At 35.9% G+C, this 13,599-nt stretch overlaps 1 protein-coding gene and 1 pseudogene across 2 annotated transcripts; one reads left to right on the forward strand and one right to left on the reverse strand.

The window, feature by feature from the left end:
• Nucleotides 1-141: 141 nt before the first annotated feature.
• On the forward strand, nt 142-5,266 carry LOC122080106 (annotated as a pseudogene).
• Nucleotides 5,267-6,832: 1,566 nt separating this feature from the next.
• LOC122079194 (NAC domain-containing protein 86-like) lies at nt 6,833-9,708 on the reverse strand. 2 transcript variants are annotated; one of them, XM_042645460.1, is made up of 3 exons: nt 9,374-9,708; nt 8,756-9,033; nt 6,833-7,421 (listed from the first exon to the last, which is right to left on the reverse strand). In XM_042645460.1, exons 1-3 carry the CDS (start codon nt 9,528-9,530, stop codon nt 7,104-7,106), a joined length of 753 nt encoding a protein of 250 aa, XP_042501394.1. In that variant the 5' UTR covers nt 9,531-9,708; the 3' UTR covers nt 6,833-7,103. The 2 variants fall into 2 exon arrangements, with proteins under 2 accessions (XP_042501394.1, XP_042501393.1); XM_042645459.1 differs by having other exon boundaries at nt 8,753-9,033.
• Between the last annotated feature and the right edge of the window lie 3,891 nt (nt 9,709-13,599).

Here is a 13,599-nt window from a genome sequence, read left to right on the forward strand (position 1 = left end):
AAGCATGGGATCATTTGGCGAGAGAGAGTTGAGCTTGAAGGGAACGATAACAAGCATCTAAACATGGAAATGCAAACCAAAAAGATAAAGAGAAGGGTGTCTTGCCTTTTTTTTCTCCTCCTTTTGTCTTCTTATAAAAGCTCAACCAGTCTCCCAATCCCATCCCCCTCTCCACAATCCTCACTATCATCATTTGGACCTTCTTCTGCCAAGGTCTCTCTCTCTCTCTCTCTCTCTCTCTCTCTCTCTCTCTCTCTCTCTCTCTCTCATGTTTTGCTAATAGGGTTTGATGATGGATGGACTGTTGTTTCAGGTTTTGTACGTTACTCTTGAGTGTACAGTTGGTGATTTTCTAAGGCTGGTCTCCTTAGTTTTTTTTGGATTCGAGGCTGATCTACATACCCATTAATTTTTGTTTTCAAGTTTGAAAGATCAGAAGAAGGCCCAAAGAAATGGCACCAGTAAGTCTTCCTCCTGGTTTCCGATTCCATCCAACCGACGAGGAACTCGTTGCTTACTATCTCAAAAGAAAGATTAATGGTCATAAGATTGAGCTTGAGATAATTCCTGAAGTTGATCTATACAAGTGTGAGCCTTGGGATCTACCAGGTATCTTCTTCATCATTTCATCTTCATAATAATTCCCTTTCATTTTTGGTTTAGGGTCGGTGCTTTTATGTTTGCTAGGGTTTTATATATACATATATATATATATATATATATATTTATATATATTTATATATATTTATATATATTAAATATTTGATAACAACAGTATTTATTTTATCATAACCACTACAAGTAACACTATTACCAACCTATAGATTAATTAAAGAGTCTTAATTTGTACTTTCATTGGTGTTCTTCAACCCATATTGATAATGAAAGGCATTAGATGATCTAAGGTAACTTGTCCAAAATGAGATATATATTACATTAAGGGGGTTTTCCTTTCTTAGGAGGTAATTAGTGGAAAACATTTTACCTACAGAATCTATTTTGAGACCTTCATTTGAAGGTTCATGGAGAAGAGAGGGTGGAAACTTTAAATAAAACAATAAAAAAATAAAAAGAAGCCCCCATGAATGTCTACTAACTTTCATTAGACCACTCCTTGCTTTGCTTTCTTGATGAAAGAGAATTTAATTATTCTGTTTGATTAGAAAACTAACTAGTATATATTTAAGGAGAATGTTTTCCTTCACCACACAGTTAGGGTTCACAAACGCATATAGGGTTTTAGTATGTTCTCCAAAATACCCTCCTTCACGTATCTGAAAACTCATAGTACTTAATGGATGACTTAAGGAAAACTTGATCCTCTATGTTCCATATGTAAGTATTAGAAAGGAAATTTACTTGAGAGATTGATTATCTCGATTCCTTTAATAAAAGCTTTAGAAAATTAGGTGGGGTCCAAGAAAAATAAGAGATGAAAGAAGATAACTAGAAGCAAGTCAAAAGGGAAAGGGATAAAAGGTTGCATGGTCTCCAAGAGATATGATCAGTTCCACGCAAGGAATGCTTTCCTATTCCAAGTACATATAGGGCTTTAACATTTATTTAGAGATCATGGACTCTAGAAAGGAATCCATGCAAGTTCTTTTTAGTACTTTTCGAACCAAACTGTAATCAGTGACTTGTTGGTCGGCCCTTCTATGGGGCCATGAACCCACAATCATATTGTGATGATGAGTTAACTCGGTTTCTCATCCACTATATATCAAATGAGTTGACTCACTGTAGCCCTAGTAATATAATTCTAATTATTCTACATTTAATTCACTAATTGAAGAGAATAAAAAGAATGCAGTTTTCCTTCTTGTCGCTTTCATTTTATATACCCATTAATTGGATCAGCACCATCCACCAGTACCTGTAGTTATCACAATTCTCTACTTTAGTGCAGTTTCAACCAAATTTGATTAAATGGTATTTCTGCAGAGAAATCATTCTTACCAAGCAAAGATCTTGAATGGTACTTCTTTAGCCCTCGGGATCGGAAGTACCCAAATGGGTCAAGGACTAACCGAGCAACTCAATCTGGCTATTGGAAAGCAACAGGGAAGGACCGGAAGGTGAACTCGCAGATGCGGGCTGTTGGCATGAAGAAAACCCTAGTCTACTACCGAGGAAGGGCACCTCATGGTGCCCGAACTGATTGGGTCATGCATGAGTACAGGCTTGATGAGAGAGAATGTGAAACTCCCTCAGGCTTGCAGGTGCAGTCTTGGCTTTACATTTTCTCACTCATATATTACTAGTTAATCCTAATTCTTTTTATTGTTATTGTTTCAGTCTAGCAGATTTATTAGCAATTACTTTTTGAAGCATTAGATGGAAAAAATAGCTCCATAGGAATTAGATCCTCGAATGAGTCATATTACATAATACCTTAAGAGAAACCCTGATCCATTCCAACCCATCAAGTGCTGCCTGGTCTAATGAGGACCAACCTGATTCAATATGAATCATCTCACTCAAAACCCGATCTTCTTCGGTGTTTGGCACAAGAAAATTATCTAAGACAGTATCTTAACACAGTTGAAATACAACCTAAAATAGGAACTAATAATTCAGACACATTCAAATGAAATGGTGGGTCTTGGACCTTGACTCCTTGCATGTATTACTAGTTAACCCTAATTTTTTTTATTTTTTTTTAATAGTTAATTTTTTAACTCTCGCAGATCTATTAGCAATTACTTTTAGAATCATTAGATGGCAAATGAATCTGTAATTTGTGATCTTTCAGGATGCTTATGCGCTATGTCGTATATTCAAGAAGACGGCTCCTGGCCCTAAGATGGCAGAGCAATATGGAAGCCAATATGTTAACCAATACCAAATGATGCCTAATGATCCTTCATCCTTTCTAGAGCTGTCACCTGAGAGAAGAGGAGATAATATAGACAGCTCTTGCTATCCTTTCCAATTGGATACATGCTCAACAGACACCATTCAAGGATCTTCATATCTAGAGAACAATGGTCCAACTGATGGAAAATGGATGCAATACTTGGCAGAAGAGGCATTTGGCTCCACAACGCCGGCATTCCAAAGCCACTGCAGTAATTCCTACCTTACACCTAAGGTAAATTATATCACAAAGAGTGTAGAATCTGCAATCTTCTTCAAATCTATATTTTTCTTTTAATAGAAACAACCCAATGTGTTTGTAGGTTGACATTGCACTAGAGTGCGCGAGGTTGCAACATCGCTTTTTATTGCCTCCATTAGAAGTGAAGGACTTTTCTCAAGTTGAACTCACTGACTCAAAGCTGCCTCAAGTGGGTTCCTTCCATAATAACACAAATGAAAGAGACATATTGCAGGAAATCCTTTCTGTTGCTTGTGCCTCTCAAGAGTTTGCAAATGACTCCAATGGTCAGGTCACATGGCCAGGAAACTATGCTAGTTCAGATCCATTTGCTTCTCTAGCTGAAAAAACACAACCTTGTCAAGATAATGACATGGGTTCCTCAAGGACTAATGAGAAATCATGGGGAGTAGATCAATCATCAAGGTTCATAGACATTAGGGACTTGGAGGAAGATTTCAAGCCTGAGAGAGTAATAGAGAACTTGTCTGGGATGGAGATGTCCAACAAAGATCTAGAGAAGGTAATATGCAAATTTTAATTCTTTACCCAAATTAATCTGGTGAGGCCATTTTAGATTAGTGTTGAAGAGATGTCGAAAACTGATAATATTTATACTCAAAGGAAAAGGTGTAGGAGATCAATGCATGTCTGCCACTCCAACAACCACCTATATAGAGTTGCACAAGATTTTGCAGCATTTTCTACAAAAGATTTTTTTTTTTCTGGTTCTTGAATTGTAACCCATCCAAATTGTATTTCTGCTTCCCTCCCAAGAGATGGAGTGGAATGGAATTGCTTTTGTGGTTAATTAACAACATAAATCATAACCTGGACATTCTAATCTGCATCCATAAAATTTATGTCTCTTTAAAGTTCACTTCATGAATGTTGGAATTATTAATTAACTGCTGAAATTGAAATATCATTGGATTGTTCAAATACTAAAGAAAAATGCAATCAAATAATCAAGTTGAGACTTGATTAAATTTTAATGGCTTTCTTTTTTTTTTTTTTTTTTTTTTTAATAAAATATGATTCTTGTATTGAAGCAGAGAATGCTTGACAAACAGAAGAATGTGCCCTTAGAGAATCTATCAAATATCCAAAGGGAGGAGTCTGGCATCAAGGGTATGTTCTTTACCATTGATCATTCTTAGTCCTAGCCTACTTCTTCCCTTGTTTATCCAATTTTACTTAGTTCAATTAATTGACAAAAAATTAGGTTTTCAGGTTTAAACATTGGTAATGACAATTTCAACGAATTCGATGACAGTGAGACAAGCGACTTGCAATTCATCAACAACAACCCAAATATGATTTTCTCTCAAGATGACATGGAGAATTTTCCCAGGACCCCTACTTTTGAAGTATATGAGAAAGTTGAAGTTAACCATGGGATGTTCGTTTCAAACAGTCAAGTAGCAGAGACATTCTTCCACCATATTGAGCCCTCAAAGACTGTTCAGGTCCATCTGAATCCAGTGATGATACACAACTTCCCCAAGCTGAAAGAGGATACATCATCAAGACCTCAAAATGGCTCCTTCTTTAGAAAGTTCAAAGCATTTGCAAGAGATAATTTTACGGGGATCTGGAGCTCCAAGAATCGATGGAGTGGATGGAGCCCAATCAATGATACAACGAATGCAGGCATCGATACACTTGCACTTCTATTGAAATTCTGCATCTATCTTGGAGAGCATTCAGAGAAAATGGTATCAAAAAATGACTTCTCCATTAATGGCCAAGCCATGGTGAAGAGAAGAGAGATGGACTTCTCTCCCCCAGTCAACAAGAAGAAAAAAATCAGAAGATTTAAATGGAGTTATAAAAGAAGAATGTTTGGCTTGCTAACTCTAGAGTAGGAAGCCATATTTCTAGTGTGCTTCTGCACAAGAAATGGCCATTACTCACAATTGCTTTGGCTGTCTATGCCTTAGGGTTCCATCATATGATGCCTTAACATTAAAATTATAATCTAATTTGATTTGATTCTCTACCAATTGCACAACTGAGGAAAGGGACTAGTTAGCTTCTTAACCTGGGGAGTTTGCACATGCTAATGAGCTTGTAGCATTTGTTGGCATTGATTAACTTTCTGACAGGGGGGATTCTTTAAATGCTAATAATATTGTAATACTTATTGAATTAGTAAAAAGATATATTTCGATGGAATTGCAGTGTTTTCTATTTTACATCATTATGTATATATTCTTTAATGGGCGAGCCTATGGCACAACAGTTAAGTTGCACTATTGCAACATGTTGGCCACAGGTTCAAAACCTGGAAACAGCCTCTTCTGCTAAGCAAGGGGTAAGGTTGAGTACAACTTGCCCCTCCTAAATTTCACAGTAGCAGGAGCCTCGTGCATTGGGTTGCTCTTTTTATTTATATATTCTTTCAATGTGTAAACTATACCAAGTTAACAACATCTTTATTGTCGGATTCAACAATAATCTATTCGTATCCTTCAGAGATTACCTCTAACAGTACTTCCTGAATCGCCAAAGCTTCACCCACAAACGTGCCTCAAAAGTACTGGCAGAAGAGAGATAGCTAGGTAAGATGTTGAAGACTACATGCTTCATACAATCTGTACCAAAATTCGAAAATGTTACAGAAAATTTATTCTAGGCCCTAATAAAAAAAAGTTGTACTTGAAGAAAAACTAGTTTCTGAAGATGTCATTACATAATTTCTAGTAATAAGATGAAACAAATATAGTAACAAAATCAGTAACTCCTACAAGTACAAGTCTGTCCTTTTTTTTTCCTCTGAAATTTATTCAGCTATATATAAATTGCAAAACATGACTATAATAATTGTATGCAATTGACCTCACACATGATATTCAATCATAAGATCAAAATAGAACTAAAGAGTCATCTACCAATATCAACTTTAAAATCAGTAGGTATTAAAATAAGAGAGAGAGAGAGAGAGAGAGAGAGAGAGAGAGAGAGATCCTAAATGTTTAGGATTATGTTGTCTTTACCACTCCAAACTGTAAAACACAAACAAAGAAATAAAAATGGTCAAACATAGCTTAAAGTCACCTTATGGCATGAAAAACTCTCACTTCTTTTCAAATCCAAGTAGATTTTTTTTTTTTTTTTTTTTACCCTCTTTGCTTCCTTAAATTTCCACCAAAATATTTAAAAATTTCCAATTATTGGAAAACATGAAACTATCTCCACTCATGTAGAGAGGCAGTGCCTGTTTGCAATGGAGGCACTGTTGTGGTCCATCGCAGCTGACTCAAGATATACTCTTTCAATTATTTCCATTTTAATTACTTCACCAAATCAATAGATGTGTTATGGATCAAGTTAACATGGCAAATTCTACCCAAAAGCAGTCAAGTTGAACCATAGTCAGCAAGTCGGCCGGGTACAAGACAAATAGTGATCTATTCTTTCTCTTTTCTGTGTTGCTTCTTCTTCCCATCCGTGGGTTGTCTAGATGGTTAGGGCAAATTGGGGATTGTGTGGATAGGTGCAAGGTTTCAGGTTTCAATTCCCCATATGTGCATCTCCCACTTAAGTGGAGACCGTGACGGTGGGTTGCTACGCTAGTCTCCCCAAGAATTAGCGTAAGCTGGCTAGGACACCTTCGTTAACAAAAAAAAAAAAAATGTTGCTTCTTCCACTACTTTTTTTTTTGGGGGGGGGGGGAGAAGAGGGGGTGTTTGGGATGTGGTTAATTGATAATATATATTGCCTTGTTTGTGTTTATAATTAGATATTGGTATATAAATAGAATTAGAATTTCTTACAGTGTCATTATTCCACATTACACCCAAACAACCTCACATAAAGAGAAAAATCCAAACCCTTAGAACCCATATAGATTTACTTGCCATAAAATTGCCAGTCACAACCCTTACTGAGTAAATCCATACAATTAGACAATAAGAAAATTTACAGTTTATATGTTATTACAACAAAATTATATCCAATTATGTTATTCGATCGCCACCCATTAGCCAATACACTCACATTAATTATTTGAGAATCCAACATATGATGCATCTTCACTACCTACATTGGAGTAATTAGAATACCATGCATCTTCAGTGATGAACTGCATCCATGATGCATCATCTTTATCTTCATCTTCAACACATGATGATGATCCAATTGGCACATCATCTTCAACACATGATGATGATCCGATTGGCACATCTGGTGACATAGTTTCATAATCATTGATTATCCCTTGAGAACTCTCAGCCAGTGATGATCCGCTTGGCCCTTGTTCTTCAATTTCACCACATATACCATTCTTCTTGAAAACGCGACACAATGCATAAGTATCCTGATATGAATCATATATAGTTAGTTCAATACTTAACACATATGCACACTTCACTATATATAGTTCTAAAACCTTCACTTTAATAGCTTTTAAGAGAGAGAGAGAGAGAGAGAGAGAGAGAGAGAGAGAGCACTAAGGTGAAATTAGTTATGGATAATGACATGGGTCTTTGCTCCATGAGACTGTGGGGTCAGTATGGACCTGCTGGACTAGTCAGGCCGAAGATCTGAATACCCGTCATTAGAAAAAAAAAAAAAATTGACATAGGTCTTTGGGTATAACATGTTAGGGTTAATAAATTGAATCAGAACAAGAAAAGGGGTATGGGTGGGGAGGGGGAGGGGGTAATGGATTGTATTGGAGACTAATTGCTGAACCAAATAAAGGAAAGCTGAATCTTAAATGTTTTCATGATTGGATATTTTGAGAATAAAGTGCTTGATGGAAGGACCAGAAGGGTACGTTAGGAATAAAAAAAGGTACCGACACCATGAAAGTGATTTTGGTGAATTTTGCTTTAGCTTAGTCTACATCAATTTTTTTTATAAATTAGTACTATATGGTTGGGTTTGTGTCATATGGATGGATGAAACTTTTGTCTCATTAGAATAGCCAAAGTAAAGCTGGGCTATGTTCCATAAGGATCTCTAAGTGTAAGAGTACCGCAAGTAAAGAATATCTAACTGATTTGTCTATTCCAGTTTAAGAATAAAAGAGACAAAGAAAAGAGAAGGGCTAAAGCCCCTTGTTTTACTTTCCATGCACGTCATGGGTATCCCACGTTCATTATCCCCTTCCACCACCTCTCTTTGGAGAAGAGCCACTTTACCTTAGTCATATATGGCACCCCATTCAACAACAATTAAGCTTGCTTTGAATATGCCCTAGATTTAGGGTTTGGAAGGTCCCTAACTACAGTGGATTGGTTGAATTGGTCTTCATGACCTATACTTTTTAGAAATCAAAGAAAATTAATCAAACACAAGCAACATTAATGATGATCATGATGTAGATGATGATGATGATGATGATGGTAATAAGCGGCCTTAAGTAACCATTTGATCTTGATTTGATAGCTGTGAGGTGTAATTAAGGATCATTAACACCTCAAGCTCATTCATTGCTAGAATTGCCAAGATATCAACCCTGCAACTAATAGCTTGTGGTCCATGCATTAATTCCAAAATCACCTATCAAGATCAAATAGCTGTTAAGCTCACTTAATCAAAATTTTGGTAAAATTTTCCTACATTGTGATATTTCTAATCATCATCAACATCATCACCATTACCATTTTGCTATTGTAGCCATCATATAGCTAATACACAAACGACCTGAATTCCGATGGTGTCTTCGCATTCTTTGTCATCAAGGCGATATTCATGCATCACCCAACCTGTTCTGATCCCTTGAGGAGCTCGGCCTCTGTAATAAACTAATGTCTTCTTCATTCCAATAGCTCGATTTTGGTAAGTAACCCTCCGATCCTTCCCCGTCGATTTCCAGTAACCAGCTCGAGTTGCTCGGTTAGTCCTGAATCCATTTGGATATTTTCTATCCCGGGGTCCAAAAAAATACCATTCTGGATCTCTACTTGGCAAGAATGACTTATCTATTTGACATGAAAAATCAACAATCCAGAATCAGAATGATATAAAATTGGAATGTATCAAACTGAGATGTGATAATGCAAACAAAAAGAACTTCAAGATCCTGAATTGAAGAATGAAAATGGTATAAGAATAACAAATGTGTCACTTGTTCATCTATAAGGACATGTCATCACTAGATCATGAAATTTAAATGAACAAAGATCAAACAAAGGTAGATATATAGATGGATGTATAGATCTATACAATTAAATTAAAATGAAGAAAGACCAAATCAAATGAGAAAATTATCTAATCTTCAAAAACTTAAAGAAGATAGAGAGAAGGAGAACAATGTAGAACCTGCTAACTCCCAAGGCTCGCATTTGTAAAGATCAATTTCAGGGATTATATCAAGCTCAATCTTGAGGCCATGGACTTTCCTCTTGAGATAATAATTCACAAGCTCTTCGTCGGTGGGATGAAACCTAAACCCAGGAGGTAATCCTACTGGTGCCATTCTTTTCTTTTTCCTTCACTCCTCTATCTCTTCTCTCCTCTACCAGTGAATAACCCTTTTCTTATACCATCATCATCACATATAAAAGGATTCAAAGTCCCTTGTCTTTGAGTCATCTTTCACTTTCTCTTTTACAGATTCTCAGACAAACGTTCCCTGCAAGCCCATCCTAACTTACTATACCAAACCCTTCTCTTCCAAGTTCTTCTCTTATATAATTTATTACCCACCCTCCCATGGCTCATAACTCTACATCTAGAGAGAGAGAGAGAGAGAGAGAGAGAGAGTTCTAAAATATCAATTTTTGGATAATTTGAATAAGTAGGCGAGTAATGAACAATCTTTAACAGGCTGGTAAAGAGCAAGTCGTCAAGGAGAAGAGAAGACTTGGTTGGTTGGAGAGTTTTTCCTTTACCCTCTTTCTATCCTCTTCTTTTTCTTTTATCCTTAACCTTTTTAGGTAATAATTACTCACCAAAATCATCGTTTGGTAATTCTTTTTCTCAGATATTAAAGATTGGTTATGGCTGAGAGACAAAAGCTGTTTTACAGTCTTCTTTGATCTCCCAATCCAATTTACAGAAGACTTTGACAGATTTTGATTCTTAGAATTGTTGAATCTTCTTACCTTTCTATGTCTTAGAATGAGAAGGAGAAAAAAAAAAAAAAAAAGGATAATATCTAAGTGTATATAATCTCTCTCTATCTCTATGCTATGAAATTGAACCCTAAAATTTGAATTTGGGAAAAAGAATTAAAATCTATGATATATATAATTTTTTTTTTCAATAAATTTGGGGATCTTTCTACAAGAGGTAAGTTTAATTGATTTTTTGTCATTTTAATGACTATAAGAAGGAACAGTTACAAAAAATAAAGATCAAGCTTGAATAATGGGTATTGCAAGAGCTGAGATCAAGAATCCCAACCACCTAAATAGGAGAGTCAAGAGTGTAAATTGGTCCATGAGCAATTAAGGGTCGAGATCAAAATCAGACCAATAAGCTACTTGGTTCGAAGCCTGAGATCTAAACATTTACTAATGGGTGGGTCAGTTCCGATTTCTAATCGGTTTTAGGCACTACAATAGTATCCAAAATTTCAACAAATTCTTACTTTTGCATACAAATAAAAAAAATATATTTTCCTAAGTATTGAAATAACTAAATATTCATTCATAAGCATAAAAGATAAAAAAAAATATCCCAATTCAACGTAAAGAAGAAATGGGTGTTTTATATATACAGTGGGATAATTAAAAGTATATGTGGGTATAGAGAAATATAAGTAGAAGATAGATCAAAAAGATATGTAACAGCTGAATAATGGTCTCTATGAGTTGGAGATGGTCCATGGAAGGTTTGTGTTGATATTTCTTAAATTGGGGACACTTTGCCCGAAATTAGTGTGCTTGCATAAAATCTAGTGGAATACTGGAATACTTACTTCAATAAGAGCAGAAAGCACTATGGCTATGTTGGTTGCAAGGGATATTTAAGGGGAAATAAAGTGAATTTTCAGAGCCAAAAAAGAAACTCTTATAATCATTACTCCATATGATACCATGTGATTACATAAACAAATGGACTTTTTTAACTATATTCAATAATAATACATTTTACATGTAATTTTTATTTTACATATTATAGCAAATGGTTTTGAATGGAAGGTAAAGTGAAATTTCATAACTAAATATGAAATGATTTGTTAATGATATAGTCACATACGGTAATAATTACAAACATTTCTTTAAGTATGAAATTTTCACTTTTCTTCCTTTTCTTCCCTTAATTACCCTTCAACCAAACGGAGCCTATGCGTGAGCAATTTTTGGGATCTTTTGATAGTAGAGGACATGTTTAAGTAGATACCTTTAAAAGCACTATGTGTTGGCATGAATACATTTTTGTTTATCAAAACAGTTGTTAGGCAATGAGGAAAGAGGGTGACATGTAAGCTAATATGGATCAGTTTAGAAAGCTTTCTAGCAATCACATTTCAACTCAATATATTAACAACAATTCATAACCGGGTTCAAATCCTTTGTGGTGAACAGTGAGTGGTAGTGAGGATCAAACGGTTCGGAGGGCCCTAACATGCACTCCAGTTGTTGTATCCTCACTATTGTTCACTACCTCACCGCAAAGGATTTTTATGCCCCCATAACCTGTTGGATCTTTCCAGGAAACCTGCACTCAATCATAACTGTCAATATGCTTATTGTCAGTTGTTGCAGACAAACTAGTAGTACCACTAGGGTAAATTTACCTTAGGGTGGACTAATGGTCTTTATAATCAAGTAGCTAGGACTGTAGGAGTAGACCATTGTAAAAGTCTAACAATGGCTGGGACAATACGTACCTATCAGCCTTGAGTCCCACATCGGGTAGCTCACGCATGGGAGCAGGAGAGGGTTTATATAAAAATCTAAAAATGGCTGAAACAAAACATAGCAACCTCAGCCTTGGGGCGAAACAGGGCCAGGTTTTCTAAAACTTCAGTTCAACCCGAGTCTTATTAGCTCAACACAAGCTCAATCCAGCCCTATTTCACCTCAAGTCCAACCCTATCGAACTCATCTCAGGCAAATGCAGCCTGACCCTGATTGATCTTGATTTTTATCATTTGACTCTAATTGACCTAGTTTGGCCCTTTTTGACCATTTATGCACTTACATGCACTAAAAAAAATGCAACCATCTACATCAATCGATATTAAAAATAATCTGAAAAACTCAAAGCCTTAAATATAAGGACAAAGTTTTTCTTCACCATTTGATGAAGGAAGAAAGGGTCCCCAACTTTCCCAACTTCGGATTGAAAAATCCCAAGTTTTTCATGAGGCCGAATATCAAAAGCCCATAACAAAAAAGAATATATTCGAAACTGAGAGACTACTTGTATTATACCATTGTCACGAATCAAAGATGAATAGATTAAAATGAAATATTCTTCTTTTGGAACTAATTACTCTGTAAGCCGTGAGTGAAGAATCTGACCTTACAAACTGAGGCAGAGATGTATTAAGCGTTGTTCTGCGACTAGGGCAGCAAGCAATATGTCATGACAGACATCCACAAATATGAAGAAAAATAAATATAGATTTGCATAACATAAAAATTTAAAGAGGTTTACATACCAATGTGGTGTGTTACACCTTCAGCCGGACGAAGAAGAAGATAATAATTCACTATGTTTGAAGAAAAATTGCAATGGAGATCTCTCTTAAGAGCACCCAAATCGCGACAAGAAAATTCGTCCAAAAACTTAAACACAAAAAACCTCAATTTTCACTATTTGTTTAACAAGATGATAGTATATTATATACTCCTCCAAATCGGGTTGATCCATCAAGTCAGGACCGACCGAATCATACCATACAAAATTAATACTTAATAAAACAAGTTATCCTCATCTTATGGATCATGGTGGTTCTGTCTTTTAAGCACTAAATGTAACTCTACTCTTATGGGCCTCTCCTACCCAAAAGAAGAGAAGAAAAAAAACTCTTATGGGCCTCACAGACATTATGTATCCTTTAGATGGGCCCTAACACAATGACCATCCGATTTTAACCTTTCTCTTAGACATACATCATTTTCATTACCTAACGAAGTCAATTGATTGAGATGTTGTTGTACTTATTGATTAAATTTTAATTCAAATCAGAAGTACAATGATCAAATCAAGTGGTTGATCCACATTTCACCACGTTGATCCTCTAATAAATCCATAATGTGGTGTGGAAGGCTAGTTATCATGTCTAAGCTTTGAGGCTTTGGACTAGGCTGTATGTCATTCCTAATCACTGAGGAGAACAAGGTTTCACGTATTGGGATAGGTGTGTCGCCTTAATTCAGATCTGGAATAATCCATTGGATACTGATAAGTTCAAAATGGGTAGATGTGCACACAACCTAAAGCCTATTTTGTGGAGAGGTTGTTTTTCAATTCAAAATCAGGACCGCCCGCTCGCAATGAAACAACCTCATCATTGCGCTCAGACCCACCCCCTTGATATGTACTAGCTAGTAGCTCTTGCAAAATCCATTTCTTTTTTTTTTTTTTTT

Source organism: Macadamia integrifolia, chromosome 5 (genome assembly GCF_013358625.1).
Source record: "Macadamia integrifolia cultivar HAES 741 chromosome 5, SCU_Mint_v3, whole genome shotgun sequence".
In the NCBI taxonomy this organism is placed as follows: domain Eukaryota; kingdom Viridiplantae; phylum Streptophyta; class Magnoliopsida; order Proteales; family Proteaceae; genus Macadamia; species Macadamia integrifolia.